At 48.3% G+C, this 14,809-nt stretch overlaps 3 protein-coding genes across 11 annotated transcripts in view; all 3 read left to right on the top strand.

Annotated features, from left to right (window-relative positions):
* The window catches only part of adamtsl3 (ADAMTS-like 3), a 77,058-nt gene extending 74,681 nt beyond the window's left edge, over positions 1 to 2,377 (top strand). For 7 of the 8 annotated variants that reach the window (XM_037976403.1, XM_037976398.1, XM_037976400.1 and 4 more), the window contains one exon: positions 346 to 2,377. In XM_037976403.1, the coding sequence (XP_037832331.1) occupies positions 346 to 455 (110 nt within the window). In that variant the 3' untranslated portion in view covers positions 456 to 2,377. The remainder of the gene's footprint in view (positions 1 to 345) is intronic. The other variant, XM_017414469.3, reaches the window with a different exon arrangement.
* A 491-nt stretch (positions 2,378 to 2,868) lies between these two features.
* LOC108234833 (NLR family CARD domain-containing protein 3) lies at positions 2,869 to 9,437 on the top strand. 2 transcript variants are annotated; one of them, XR_001808548.3, is made up of 6 exons: positions 2,869 to 3,240; positions 5,203 to 6,919; positions 7,912 to 7,995; positions 8,091 to 8,244; positions 8,440 to 8,517; positions 8,605 to 8,665. XR_001808548.3 is itself a non-coding variant. In XM_017414331.3 (6 exons), the coding sequence occupies exons 1-6, from the start codon at positions 2,958 to 2,960 to the stop codon at positions 8,921 to 8,923; spliced, it is 2,565 nt and encodes an 854-aa protein (XP_017269820.1). In that variant the 5' UTR covers positions 2,872 to 2,957; the 3' UTR covers positions 8,924 to 9,437. The 2 variants fall into 2 exon arrangements, 1 of the variants encoding a protein (XP_017269820.1); XM_017414331.3 differs by having other exon boundaries at positions 2,872 to 3,240; positions 8,091 to 8,174; positions 8,605 to 9,437.
* Positions 9,438 to 9,481: 44 nt separating this feature from the next.
* The window catches only part of larp7 (La ribonucleoprotein 7, transcriptional regulator), an 8,621-nt gene continuing 3,293 nt past the window's right edge, over positions 9,482 to 14,809 (top strand). Inside the window, exons 1-8 of the mRNA XM_017414484.3 lie at positions 9,482 to 9,640; positions 10,651 to 10,848; positions 10,942 to 11,042; positions 11,130 to 11,213; positions 12,434 to 12,598; positions 12,680 to 12,782; positions 12,856 to 13,149; positions 14,557 to 14,710. Of these exons, the coding sequence (XP_017269973.1) occupies positions 10,653 to 10,848; positions 10,942 to 11,042; positions 11,130 to 11,213; positions 12,434 to 12,598; positions 12,680 to 12,782; positions 12,856 to 13,149; positions 14,557 to 14,710 (1,097 nt within the window). The 5' untranslated portion in view covers positions 9,482 to 9,640; positions 10,651 to 10,652. The remainder of the gene's footprint in view (positions 9,641 to 10,650; positions 10,849 to 10,941; positions 11,043 to 11,129; positions 11,214 to 12,433; positions 12,599 to 12,679; positions 12,783 to 12,855; positions 13,150 to 14,556; positions 14,711 to 14,809) is intronic.

Below are 14,809 nucleotides of genomic sequence, written 5' to 3'. Positions count from 1 at the left end.
AAATGAGCTTTTTTTTTATTAGCAAAATGTGGAGTTAGAACAAACAGCTAACTTCTACGTCTCCTTTTCACTGGTAACTAACGACAAACATGTTGGATTAATCTGCTCATCATTTAGTCCTGTGAAAAGTTTTTAACAACTTAAGCTACTGTTACTGATAACAGCTAATACCTGTTACTAGCTACCTACTAACTAAAGCAGCTACTAATCGTTATGAGCTGCTACTAATAAGCTGTTACTAACTAATGGCAGAAAGCAGGGGTGGAAATTAAAAATTTTGTCCATCAGCCATAGCAGGCTGCAGCGTCCTGACTGCGTCCCTCTGTGTCCCTCTGTGTCCCCCAGCAGCAGAGTGCAGAGACAGCACCAGGTACTGCGAGAAGGTCCGGCAGCTGGACCTCTGCCCGCTGCCTCAGTTTCAGAGCCGCTGCTGCTTGTCCTGCCGGGACACCTGAGGACGGGGACGGAACCGGACGAGATGTGAATCCACGGAGGCGGGAGTGGGTGGACAGCAGTTGTGTTTTCGTCGAACCCAAAGCGGTTCGGATCTTCGGTTTCACTTCTCCTTTTTTTTCCTGCTTTTTTTCTGTCCGGCTCCAAATGTGTTTCTAGAGTTACACAGTTTCTCAACGGGAAACACACACACTCACACACACACACACAGATGATGTTTGTGTGCTCCAAAAAAAAAACACAACTTTGTGTCATTTCTGGTCAAAATGTCAGATGGAAAGTCATTCTTCCCCGCAGGTTGTTGGTGAACCCACAGGACTGTTAGGAACCACTGGACAGCTGCGTCTTCTTCCCGTTTCACCTTCTTTCTTTCTTTCTTAATTTTTTTTTTTTTTTTTGAAGCCTTGTTGGTAAAACCTAATATATTTGGTGCGAGCCTGTGGGGAAGTAAAATCTCAGTAGGGGTTGTTCGGACAGCAGGGATCGCAGGTGGTTTAACCTTCACTTCCTGGCAGAGAAGAAAGTAGAAAAACAAAGAATTTACACGCATGGGTTGCACTAAAGGGAGGACTGTCTGACCGAGACGGGGGGGGGGGTCTTAATTTGCACTCAGAACTCGTCAAAGTCTTTGTTGAAAACATGGCTTGCAGAGTTTTTATTATTATTATTTTAACGAGATTCAGATATTCTGTTTGTGATTTACATCCATTTGTTTTTGTCCAAATGTCCTTTTGACCACTAAACAGAACCCCCTCCTCGGGCGGAAGGAGCGAAGCCCAGACAGAGGAGTCACTGTTGACCTTGAAATCAATAGGGATCACCCCTGACCCATGAGGGTGTCCAGCTGTGCAGTTGGCGTTCGGTCAACCTGTGACCTTTGACCCAGTGACCTTGAAATCAATAGAGATTAACCCTGACCTTGACATTTGACCCAGTGACCTTCAAATCATTAGGGATCACCCCTGACCTATGAGGGTGTCCAGCTGTGCAGTTTTGGCGTTTAAACGTGATCACCTGTGACTTTGACCTTTGACCCAGTGACCTTGAAATCAATAGGGATCACCCCTGACCTTGACATTTGACCCAGTGACCTTGAAATCATTAGGGATCACCCATGAGGGCGTCCAGCTGTGCAGTTTTGGCATTTGGTCAACCTGTGACCTTGACCTTTGACCCAGTGAACTTGAAATCAATAGAGATTAACCCTGACCTTGACATTTGACCCAGTGACCTTGAAATCATTAGGGATCACCCCTGACCCATGAGGGTGTCCAGCTGTGCAGTTTTGGCGTTTGGTCAACCTGTGACCTTGACCTTTGACCAAGTGAACTTGAAATCAATAGGGATCACCCTTGATATTTGACCCAGTGACCTTGAAATCATTAGGGATCACCCCTGACCCATGAGGGTGTCCAGCTGTGCAGTTTTGGCGTTCCTACGTTACACGGTTACAGAGTTTGCACTTCGGGCGGGGGGGCGGGGTTACGTGTGACTTTGACCTTTGACCCAGTCGCCACCTAAACGTTGCCTCCTGGAACGACCCCGGCGTTTCCTGAAAATCATCATCCGCAGCAGCTTTCAGGAAACTTCTGGGTCTTTTTGTTTTTCTTCTCGACGAGGTGTGGATAATTTTACTCGAGAAAGTAAAAGTATTAGAAGCAAACTACTTAAGTTATGTACATATTTGTCATTTTTATTATTTATTATCGGGTTTTTGTGGATGGTAAAAGCGGAGGCCGAAGCTTTGGTTTCTCTCCTCTTTAAGTGGGAGCGCCCTCTCCTGGTGACTTTATGTTCTGCTTCACGCTTCTTTTACTGGTTTGTCTCAAAATAAAACCAAATACATTCCTTTTTTAACATAATCTGGGTGAAATGTTTGTTTTTCTGAAATAAAGATAAAATATTCCTGTTTTCTACTCGGTAAGATTTTCACTTTTGTCTCGTTCTTCAGATAAAACGGATCATTTCCAGGTTTTTTATCAGTATAATCCCAAAGTTTTACTTTTTAAAACCAAAAAAAATTTCAAGTTTAATTTAATAATGACCTTCTTGAGCCGTCTCCTGAAATCTTCAAGAATATTCCACCTAAAACTTGCAGAACTTTCCTGGAAAACACATGAAAAATAGTGAAACTTGAATTAAATTGAAGGGTTTTTAAAGGAATAATGGACATTTTTCTGTTGTTTTGGGGAAATGACTCTCAGTACTTTCCAGGAACAAGAGTTGTGTTTTCGGTGCTGAAACGCTGAAAGAGAAACGACTCAAAGGAAGAAGAAACGTCACGTTTACCTGAAACCGTCGGTGTAAAACCAGAAAAACAAAAACAAAACAATTAGGCCGGCTTTAAAACGATAGAAGGGGCCGAACTGAAACCTGAAAAACAGGACTGTCGACACGTTTCCCACATTTGGGTCGGAGTTACTCCACTTCCTCTTTCGGCGCTCAGTCTGCTGAAGGAGGGATGCTGTCACGAGGCGACATCTCTGAGTCGCTTCAGGTCCGACATGGCCGACGTCGACGCTTGCCGGTCTTGTCTGGCGGCGGTGAGGGTCCTGCGGGTGTCCCTGGTGGACGAGCTGGAGGGACGGGTGGAGTCCCTCCTGGAGGCGCTGGTGAGCCGGGAGGCCTTCACCCGGGACGACCGCGAGCTGGTCCTGTGTCAGCCGGGGCCCCGGGCCCGGGTGAGGAAGGTGCTGGACATCCTGGAGTGCAAAGGCGAGGAGGCGGCGAGGGCGTTCTTCTCCGCCCGGAGCCACGGCGGGCCCTCAGCCCGGACTCCGACCCAAGGTATCCAGAACCAGATGTTTTGATTTGCTGCTTTGGACTTACACTGAGTTCGGCTGATGTCACTGTTTCAAAATAAAGGATGCAGGTTTTTAGCGGTCAGGTGCTTGTTTGAACATTTTATCGGCCTCACTAACAGAAAAGCGAGGCCACTTTGATTATGAGGAAGCTTCATCCGACCCAGGTCAGGGTTTTTGTTTATTTAACCATTTCCCATCGCAGCTGTCACTTTGTTTTAACCCGATAATTTATTTCCTGCTGTTTCGAACGAATTCCAATCTTCTGGACGTCAGGAGTTCAGCGAACAGCGTCGCCTTCTTGGTGCTCCGGCACCATCTTAGGCTCGTCGGCCTGTTATCTTTGGCGTTTGACAAACATTTATCTAAATAAGCAAGGGGCAAATTGTTTTATTTCTTTAACAACTTCCAGTTTTCCAAACTGTGACAGCCGCTCGGTCATAAAGTGACTTCAGTCTCTTTAAGCTGTTTGTTTGGTTGAGTTAATGTTAATTTATCTCTTCAGTTAAGGTAAATGATTTATAATTTACAACAGTGTTTCAACAATAAACACAGAAGAATCTTCCCCCTGAAACGATGCGGTACGGGTCAGAAGATGAAGAAGAAGAAAAAAAAAAACCTGAACAAATATTGACAAAGACGGCTTTAAAGGGTATTCTGGCTTTTTGGAAGCAAAATATAGAAAATAGGAGATGATTCAAGGCTGTTATTTGGTTGTGCGTCCCTAATTTCTCTAATAATTTAATGAACAATGAGATCAATTCTACTTTAAAACCAACTCTGATCAATTTAATCTGCTTTTAAACATTTTATCAATGACATAAGTTGTCCTCTAGAATATATTTCAACTTGTTTTTCATTAAACTTGCTGAATCTGAACTAAAAGTTTACATTTTACATCAAATCGCTTCGATGAGGATGGTGTCCAGAGGCCAAATTTGAAGAAAATTAAATCATTTCATTCTGTCAGCTGTTGAGCCCCAGTAAAACGGCTGTTTTGTTCAAGTATAAACGCTGAATGTAGCTGAAATTTAACATGAATTTTTTTTATATTTTCCGGGGCTACAAGGCGCTGCACTGCTGGGATGACAGCGAATAAAAAACATCAGAAACAATCGGTGAAGAATCAGAAACTGACAATAAAACTGTGAGGATGAAACCGACGGACGCTTTGAATTCAATCAGAAAAACTCTTTGAGTAAAAATGAACAAATGAAGCGAATAAAATCCAGACCCTCCAGGATTTCGCGATGTTGCGATCGCAGCTATTAAGGCAAAATCAAGCAAACCCCGCAAAATCACAACTTTAACCAAATATTTATTGTTTCTAAAGTGATTCACCACCGTTTCTGCGGTCTAGTGTCTTCATTGTGGGTTTGTGTAGTGTGAAATACAAAATAACCCCAAATAACTCATGAAGAAGACATGTGACGTCACTTCCTGTTAACATCAGAATGCCGGGAGCGTGCAGGAGCAGCGACCGAAGCCAAAATGTGCGCTAATGCTTCACATTTGCCCACAAACATTTCAGCAAACCAGTTTCCTCCCCAGCTGCAGCTGTTTTGCACGTCCTGCTGTGTAATCATGGAACATAAACGCATCGACAAACACTTCCTGTCTGCAAAACATGTGAGGAGAGCTGCAGACCAGGGACAATCCAGAAATGGGCATGAATGTCAGTTTATAAGCTATCAAAGTTCTCAAATAAAGCACCTTTTGAGAATGTCAATGTTTGTTGGTAATTATCTCACAAAACTAGGAAGTATTTTTGGTTTATATATTAAAAGTTATGGTTGTTTATTGGTTTTAGAAAAAAAAATTGCAACTTTTAGGAAAATGCCCCGCGAAATCAGGTGTTTAAGCTTCGCAACGATCACAAAAAATGCCCGAGAAATCCTGGAGGGATTGAAAATCTAACGATGCCTCTTGTCTCCTTCTCTCCCTGTAGAGTACAAGAAGCTGCAACAGAAACACAAAGATGTCCTCCGGCGCCGGAGCGAGAGCATGCTCTTCTACAACAGCCGCCACGGCGAGAAGATCCTCTTCTCCGAGCGCTACGTCGACCTCGTGCTGGCCGACGGACCCCGAGGCCTGGAGGTGAAGAGACATGAGGTGCTCGCCTTCGGCCGGGAGAGGCTCTCGCTGCAGCAGGCCTCGGCGCCGCAGCGGAAGATCACGCCGGCCGAGCTGTTTTCCACGGCGGCCGGGAAGCGTCCGATCAGGAAGGTCCTGGTGACGGGAGTCGCCGGGATCGGGAAGACCGTCCTGGTGCAGAAAATGCTCTCCGACTTCGGGCGCGGCGAGGCCTTCCTGGAGTTCGACTTCGTCGTCCACATGAGCTTCCGGGACCTGAATCTGATCGACCGGCCCACGAGCCTCCGGGAGCTGGTGCTGCGCAAAAACGGACACCTAGCCAAGGAGCTGGACGCCGTCTTGGCCAACGACGACAGGCTCCTGATCGTTCTGGACGGGTTCGACGAGTTCCGGCGCTACAGGAGCTGCGACGTCGACGTCTTCGTGACGGAACCGGGGGACGCCGCCGACGTGACGGAAATCTTAGGGAGCTTGCTGCTCGGGGAGCTGCTGCCCAACGCCGCTGTCATGCTGACGAGCCGGCCCACCGCCGTCGACCACGTGCCCGTGGGCTGCATCGACCGCTCCGTCCTCGTCGCCGGCTTCTCCCTGGCCCAGGTCCACGACTACTTCCTGCGGTACTTCCAGGACGCAGCCGTCGCCGACCGCACGTTCGCGGCGGTGTCGGCGAACGAGCTGATGCTGACGCTGTGCTACATCCCCGCCTTCTGCAACATCGTGTGCTGCATCCTGAAAGACGGCGAGGACCTCTGCGGGGAAAGCCCCAAAACCATGACGGACATTTACGTGCAGTACCTGGTGGCGTTGCTCCGCTCTCACACCCAGGCGCGGGCCGAGGTGGGTCTCCGGGAGCGGAGGCCGGGCGCCGGCCGGCAGCTGTCGGACATGGTGCTGAAGCTGGGCCGGCTCGCCTTCGGAAAGCTCATGGAGCATCAGACGCTGTTCTACGCCAGCGACCCGGACGTCGCCGCCCTGGAGGGCTGCGGCCTCGTCAGCACCTTCCTGGACAGGACCGTGGCGCAGGAGCCCGGCTGCACCGACGAGGTTTTCTCCTTCGCCCATCTCACCGTTCAGGAGTTCTTCGCGGCGCTGTACTGCGCCGTGACGGAGCAGCCCTTCCCCGACGCCGCCGGCCCGGAGGAGGAGGCGGAATCCGCCAGGGCCCACTTGGACCTGTTCAGCCGCTTCCTGGCGGGCGTCCTCTCGGACCGAAACTCCAGCTTCCTGTGGAGGCAGGTGGGGCTGCGCTGCCGCATGGACAAAGTGGAAGCGTATCGCCGGAAAATCGCCACGGATCTGAAAACGCTCTGCGGGACGGGAGCTCACGTCCTGAACTGCTTGCACTGTCTGTTCGAGCAGCAGGACGAGTCGCTGGCGTCGGGGGTTCGGCGGGCCGCGCTCCGGGTCAACGTCAGTGACGAAACGCTCTCTCGGATGGATCACAGTGCCATCGGGTATTTCCTCCGGCTGACCAAAGGGAAACTGACAGAGCTGGATCTGACGGGGACCGGAGTGAACTGCGAGTCCCTGAGAGGCTTCCGGCCGTTCCTGCCTCGGTGTGAGAGGCTTTGGTGAGTTCCAGGAAGAACGCAGCTTTCCAGATTTCAGATCGTCACACTTGGAGTTCACTCACTGATTATTAGGGGGAAAAAGGGTAAAACATCCAGGCAGAGTCATGGTAATTAAACTGCACGTGTTGAAAGGTCATGTGACTGCAAAGCAAAGATTACGATCAGATCCGGAGGATGTAGCGCCCCGTCGGGTAAAGCAGCCTTTGTTTCCTCTCCTTTGGTAAATAGGCCGACATTTGGGCCCGGTCCCAATAATCACACTTCCACCCTCGTGTCCTTCAAACGACCGTTCACACTGAAGGGTTTGAGTGCTCTTTAGCCCCGCCTCCTTTGTGTACTACATCTGCCCTTCGGCTAAGCCCGCATCCAGGCGGACTTCAGCGAAGTATTTACCCACAATTCATGGCTGCATGTGACGTTTTGAATTTTTTTAATTTTCTTTATTGACAATGAAAGGGTTTTGAATTAAACGGCAGAAATATAGCAGCGGTGACAGAAGCTGCGGCTGTCACGGAAAAAGCAGTTTTTAAATGTAAAGTATGGAACTGAGTACACGCTTCATCGAGGGGCGTAGGGTGGAAAGAGAGTATCGGGACCGGGTCTTGATGTCCAACCGGACCCGACGTCCAGGTCGATCCCACGCCTGCTTGATTGGCGAAAGATCGGCCATGGGAGGACCTCTGCCTGACAGGAAGCTCGTAGACCCACCTGCTTTGTGTGGACGGGCGAGGTCAGGAGGGGTAAGACAGGATGTCAGTGACGTGGCGCTGTGCCACCGGGGTCTCCAAGTCACCACGAACGGGACCAGAGACGAGGAGCACCACCGGACCGGGAACAACCTCGGCTCCGTGCAGAGGGAATGGACAGACCTTTAAACCCAGTAACCCACTCAGAGAACACGGTCCTACGTCCTTCTGGGTGTTTAACTCTTCCTTTTGTCAGTGCTTGTAAAAGGTTATAGGTTCTCTTCTAACGGTGATTTCCTCCCAAAGGCTCGGAGAAAACAGTTTGGACATGGACGCAGTTCAGGTCGTTGCAGACGTGCTGAGGGTCTCAGAGAACATCACCCATCTGGGGTAAGAGCTCAACTTGAAACTTTCAGCCTCACGTAGCCAGGTGGTAATAAAGAAACCACCCTGACAGTGTGTCACTGTTTCTGTTCCTTCTTTAGACTCGGCTGGTCAAACATCGGTGACGAGGAGCTCCGGGCTCTCTGCAGCGCCGTACGAGTCAACAAACAGCTCCAAGAACTGTGGTATGAAAAAACCCTGTGACGGCGACACGTCACACCGAGCTTTTCAGGGAAATGAAAGTTCGTCGTTTGGGTGAGAACGTCTCAGCTTGTGATTCGCCCTGAGTTTTGGTTTTCAGTAATTATTCCATCCCATTGAAAGAATCTTAACGTGTGACCCCAACAGTTTAGTCAGACCTAGAGGCTACGTGTTCGTGTTGATGCGTTGACGAGGGAGAGATTTGAGCGTTGAGCTGCTTGTGTTGTGGTTAACGATGTGTTCTTGAAGGTTGGAGGGGAACCGAGTGAGCTGCAGAGGTCTGTTTTCACTCAGCGACTTGACCCCTTACCCACTGAAAACAGTCGTGTAAGTTTCTGGCTCAAAGAAAACATCCGCATCCTAAACCTTCTGCCGATTTATACCGTTCGCCCCGCTTTTTTTTTTCCCCCACAGGGCCATATGGAACGACGTGTACGACCTGGAGTCAGAGTCTGAGCTCGGCCGGGACAGCATCACGGTGAGCTTCACGGACGACGACATGTGGGAGGCCTGGGGCGACTGGATCTTCAAGCGCTGCGAGGTCAGCAGCAACGAGAAGCTGGTGACGGTCCTCCACAAGGTTTGCAAGATCTCAGCGGACTGCCTGGAAGCTCGGTGGGCGAAGACTTTCTACAGGCAGCTGTCGCAGCTCGTCAAGAGGCGGATCGAGGGCTGCACCGAGGACGACACGTGCAAGAAGCTCATGAAGTTCCACGGCATCCTGAGCTCGTGAGGGTCGTCAAAGGCGTGTGTTAGGTTAGTCTGTGGAGGTTGAGACGGCAGGAAGACTTAAACATTTTAAGTTCTGCTAAATATTGTTTTTAAAATATAGTTGGGCAAGATTTCCTGTTAGGTTTAGGGTTTGGATTATCTTTAGAGGTAAATGTCGTTAAGCACGGGCTGTCCTGTTTCCCTCAACAACAAAAAAAAAGTAAATAAAAGTAGTTGGTTTGTTTGGGAATCTAACCTGCAACCTTGGCACTATTAGCTCAACGCGCTAACCAACTGAGCTAACCAACCAATTCATTAAGTGGTCGGTTCAAACTTCTCTAAACCACGCATTCTCCAAGTGTTGCATATTATTTATTTATTTATTCTAAATATTTATGAAAATGTATTTTTACAGTGATGTTTTTGTTTTTTATGTCAGCGTATATTATTATCTTTGCCATAAACTTTTACAATATCTGACTGTATTTGGTTGTTGCAACTGCTACTTTTGCCGCCAATAAAACGGTTGAAACAAACGAGTGTGGTTGGCTTTTATTTTTGAAGCGACCTACCGGAAGTTGAGTGAACCCGTGACGCCATCACTCTGCGACATGATCTCCAGACGAGCCGTTCGTCTGATATTCTGCGATATTTTGTGATATTCGGGCTGCAAGCTGCGGTTTAATGATATTTTTGTGCTTGCGGGAATAAATTGGCTTCCTTTAACTTCTCAATTAAGGTGAGTTTCTTGTAATTTTTGTGCTTTTTGGATGCTAAGTGACGTTTTTTTTTACGAGCTTGGAGACGAAAACATCTCAAGTCTGTCGCTGTTTTTTTGACTCCATCCCTTCGTGAATTTTCCTCACAAACCTTAAAGTTTGTTAAAAAAAACAGCAAACAAATAGTTACTTATAATGGGTTAAAAGCAGGTAAATTTGGCTCAAACTGTGTTTTGCTCCAAGTATTAAAGTGAATCTTTAGATATTTCATTGAATAATTGTTCGCTGTTTTGCCTCGATCCATAAAAATATTTCAGCTTTTATGTTGTTATTTTAAATTACGTGTTTGTAATTTAATATTTAGCTTATCTAATTGATTGCTTTTACAAATTTTCAGTCCTTTCAAACCTGTGGCTGCATTCATTTAAATTTGTACACATTTAAATAAAAAAAAAAGCTAAATCTTAAAAAACTAGTTTATTTTCAGTATTTTTAGGAGTTTTTATGGAAGAAATTATGTTGGAAGCAAAGTTTACTTCAAGACTAATTAATTACCTTTCATTTGTCACCCTTCTGTAGATAAAACAGCTTTTAATTTTGGCTTTTTATATCAAATAACCTGATTATTTGTGTGAAAAACAATCATTTTTATCAGTTAAGAACATGTTAGGATGTAACCTGGAAAGTGCTTGAATTTAGTTTTGAGGGGGAAGATTTTTAAACACGTTTCCTGTCATTTAAACATTTAAAACTATTAAACTGTGTTTCTATTGGCCTGAAGGTTTTATTAAAATTAGCTTAGAGCCACAAAAGAACCAAATAATTCAACTTATTGAGGATTTATATAAATATTACATGTAAAGAAAAAGTTCCAAACCTTAAATTAACTGTCTGCTTTAATCAGTATTTTTACTTTTACAAGGTAAAGACTTTTAAGAACCAAAACATGGAGGGTTTACTGTTAAAATAATAAGTCATTTGAATTAATTTAAGACCATTTCTGTTTCTCTCTTCCCCCCTCAAACGTCAGGGATGACTAACTCGGAGAAGGCGGCGGGCGACGCAGCAAAACGCGGGGAAAAGGACAAGGAGACGGACAAAAGGAAGCGGTCCCGCGTCAAGCAGCTGCTCGGCGACATCAAGAAGCAGGTGGAATTCTGGTTCGGAGACGTCAACCTCCACAAGGACCGTTTCCTGCGGCAGCTCATCGACCGCTCCGACAGTGGATGTAAGAGTCCCTGAACGCCTCGCGCCGGGAGCTCGAGAGCCGGGAGACGGCGTCAGACTTTTAAAACGTCCTTCTCGTTGTTGTCTGTCGCAGACGTCGACATCTCCGTGCTGACGAGCTTCGGTCGGATGAAGAAGCTGACGGCCGACGCCAAACTGATCGCCAGGGCGCTGAAAAACTCGTCTGTGGTCGAGGTACGGCGAAGACAAAAGCAAACGTTTCCCGTGATGGTCGGGCGGCAGCTTCAGAGCCGTGGGAACGGCGTCTCGTTTGTGTTTCAGGTCAACCTCGAAGGGACCAAAGTCCGACGCCAGCGTCCGCTCGGAGAGCCGCCGGAGAACGTCGACAGCCGCACGGTTTACGTGGTAAGAACCTCCTCCTCATCGACGTTTGACATCGAAACTGCTGATGTTTACAAAACAATAACTCCTCGCCGAAAAACAAAAAAACGCTTTGAGAGTTCGTCGAAAACGAAAGCGGAGCCGTTTAACGGTCGTGGCGTTCGGGTCGGGATCCGTGCTTCGGCTGTGAGCTGAGGACGACTCTCAGCTACTACCACCACGCCAAGTCTGTAAAACCGGCTGAGTTGTAGCCCCCTTTTTTTTTTTGTTTTGTTTGCGTTTGCTAAAGTGGCGCAGCTGCGGCGGCCATCTTGAGTCGTGTTGATCTTCTGTGGCGAGCGTCCCAGAAAATTTGACTGTTGTCGTAACCGAGATTTAAGTAAAAACGAGTAAATAAAGACGCCACCTGGTGACATCAGATCGTCTTCCTGAAGTCTTTGAACCGGTTCGCCTTCAGAAATAATCGTTCGAAACAGCCGGGAAATCCCTTCGTGTAACGTTTCCGCGTCACTGTGAAACTCGGGGGAGGATTCCTCCTTTTAAATATTCAGCTGGAATCCCGATGACGCCTCTCCGGACAGATTTAAAACAAAAAGCAAACCAGCTCGTCGCCACGGAGACAAATCAGCAATCATCGAACTTCGGCTCGTTTCGAAACTCCGGAGTCTCAGAGTTTAAAAATAAAAATAAACTCGTGCTGGAAACTCCCTCGTTGTGACTCATTCAGCAGCTCGGGTCACACGGTTGAGGATTTCAGTGATAAATAATTACAATTTGATGAATATTTGACATATATGTGATTATTTGTCTTAATGTTGGATGATGTCCTGAGTTCAGTCAGACGGATCCTGAGGAGACGTTTAATTCACCTTATTTATGTTTTTATTGTTCCTTTCTCTTCTTAGATCCTAATATACAGTTTATATTTGATTTATATTTGTAGATTTTGCTCTTTTTTTGGGTGTAAGTGGAACCCTGATTCTTTAAATGCTTTTATTGTGAAATACATAATGTGAGTCTGGAGTTTGACATCCTGGCTCTGAACCCGTCTCTCCCTGGACATGTCCCCCTCCTTCGTGGCGAGGGGTAAAGAGCGTCCACAGGAGGGCGCCGTGGGGGAGGAGGGGCAGTATTCAGGGTCCAGGTTGTCTTCCTGAACGAGCCGCGCCGGTGCCGTTTAACTGCTTTTTTTTATTGTTTTAAATGATTTTTCTCAGTCCGGTCGTCTTTCTCCTCGTTCCCAGGAGCTCCTGCCCAAAGATGTGACGCACAGCTGGATCGAGCGGGTCTTCGCCAAGTGCGGCACGGTGGTGTACGTCAGCATCCCCCGCTACCGCAGCACCGGCGACTCCAAAGGCTTCGCCTTCGTGGAGTTCGAGGAGGAGGAGCACGCGCAGAAAGCCGTGGAGGTGAGGCGGGTCCGAGCCAGGAGCGCCGTTTGACCCCTGCAGCTCTGTGTTTTCCCTTCAGCGACGGTCTCCATGTTTCAGATGCTGAACAATCCTCCCGAAGACGCTCCCAGGAAACCCGGGATTTTCCCCAAGACGCTGAACAGGAAGCCCATCCCTTTCGCCGCCGACAACCCGCCGTCACGTAGGCTTCGATTTTAAAACCGCGCCGCCACGAGCTTTTCCCCACGCAGTGACGCTTCGTTCTTGTCCCGCAGGCGAAGAGGAGAAGAAGAAGCGGAAGAAGAAGAAGAAGTCGACGACGACGAAGGAGGGCGCGGCCTCGCAGGCGCCCGGAGACAAGGCCCAGGGCCTCGCCGTCGCGGAGGCGGAGCCGGCCGAGGAGAAGAGGAAGCACGCGGAGCCCGCCGGCACCCAGAGGAACCCGACGAAAGCGGAGAAGAAGCGGCGGCGGTCGCAGACGGCCGAGGGAGCCGACGGCGGCGTTCCGGCTAAGATCCGGAAAACCAGCGGGAGTGAATCCGAAGAGAAGGAGAAAGGAGCAAAGATCTGTAAGCTCTCTCAGAAACAAACACGGATTCATGTTTTCATGTCTAATAAAGAGCAAAACAACAACAACAACACCTGATTCATCACAGTTAGCTGAGATGCTAACGCTGAAAACGCCACAGAGAAGCTAACGAGGTTAGCGCCGCGTTTTTCGCTGCAGATCATGTTAGAATAACTTCAGGTGTTTTTTACAGACATTATCTTTAAGGGTTCAGCACAAAAATTAAGTATCTACTACAGGAAGGTACGGTGGCTTTACTGGAACAAACGGCGTCGTTTTGTTCTCGTGGCAGCTTCGTCCGCCGCTTCTCGCTTCGAGGCCCGGACCGAACTGTTCCTCCCGCCGGTTTGAGCCGAGCGGCGTCTGATTGGTCAGCCGGCGAGCTTTAATGGAGCCATTTTGCTTCTGCTGCTCCGCCGAGAAGGGCCGCGGAGACACGGGCTGCTCGTCGCGCCTCGGGCCGGGCGGCGTCGGGACACGTTCCCTTCGTTCGCTCGTTACTGTTCGCCGTCAGATTTGCGATCGTTCCGTCTCAGCCGGTTTGATGAACACGTCCGGTCGCGGTGAGGGAAGCGGAAATCTGTACGAGGACAGGAGAGCTGAGGAGCAGGAGCAGGAGGAGGGAGGAGTGTTCTGATCCGAACGTCTCGCCACCACGTGACCGCGAACTGACTTCCTGACGTCTCACGGTGTTAAAGTGGCGGCACCGATTAACGAATCATCCGCGGCGCGACTTGCCTGAAGCTCTTCTTCTTCTTCTTCTCTGCTGACAGTTTAACCGTTTCCGTCTCAGTGTCTGTTCAGGTTAACAGTAACATCCGTGACCCGCGCGAGTCGCTGTTCCTCTCAAAAGCTTCGAAATGATCCGTCGCTTCTTGAAAGTTAGCGACTCGTTGCCTAGCAACCAGCTGGATTTGTTTACAAGAGCGCCGGTTTGAAAAACTCAATTTTTCTTGGTCTGGAGGGACGTCGTCGGGGATTCCTGTCGTATATTTTAAAAAGAGGAATCCCCGAGCTTCTCAGTGGCACACAACATTATACGAAGGGATTTCCCGGCTTTACTGCAGCCGGCAGAGGAAAGAGGGCCGATTTTAAAGGATTGTTACTGTTAGAAAACTTGGATTTAAAGATAGATTAATAAGATTATCTGATATTTTACTTCCTGGGATCACAGATCTCAATTAAGGGGGAAAAATTAGTATTTTCAGTTTTGTGTTTAGTTTTTTTGCACACATGCATCTGTCTGAAGGAAACGTCACAACTTTCAGCTGCTGTCGTTACACAAAATGTAAATTTACCTGAATGTTTATGAAATCCGAACACCCACCTGCGCTCGGAGTGATGTGAACCCACGGGGTTGTTGTGTTAACTGTGTTATTTACACACACACACACACACACACACACAGGCTCGCCCACGAAAAGCGAGGCGGCGGGGAACGCCGAGAAGGGCAAAGAGAACGAGGACGACTCGACCATCAAAGCGAAGAGGAAGAGAAAAAAGAAGCACAAAGAGAAACTGAAGATCGGGGAGGAAGTCATCCCGCTGCGCGTTCTCTCAAAGTAAGCCACGCCCCCTTCGCTTTTTTATTCACTGTTTTTTTTACCTGAATCAGAGCGGAGAGCCTGTTTCTGCCCCTCCCTCTCTCCCTCCCTCCCCCC

Source organism: Kryptolebias marmoratus, linkage group LG7 (genome assembly GCF_001649575.2).
Source record: "Kryptolebias marmoratus isolate JLee-2015 linkage group LG7, ASM164957v2, whole genome shotgun sequence".
Lineage (NCBI taxonomy): Eukaryota > Metazoa > Chordata > Actinopteri > Cyprinodontiformes > Rivulidae > Kryptolebias > Kryptolebias marmoratus.
The sequence above is the reverse complement of the archived record's forward strand: the minus strand, read 5'-3'. Positions and strand labels throughout refer to the sequence as shown.

Excerpts from the sequence above, each read along its gene's own strand:
- LOC108234833 (XM_017414331.3), top strand. The coding sequence starts at position 2,958 with ATGGCCGACGTCGACGCTTGCCGGTCTTGTCTGGCGGCGGTGAGGGTC. Across the intron at positions 6,920-7,911 it reads CCTCGGTGTGAGAGGCTTTG|GCTCGGAGAAAACAGTTTGG; the intron begins GTGAGTTCCAGG and ends TTCCTCCCAAAG. Across the intron at positions 8,518-8,604 it reads TACCCACTGAAAACAGTCGT|GGCCATATGGAACGACGTGT; the intron begins GTAAGTTTCTGG and ends TTTCCCCCACAG.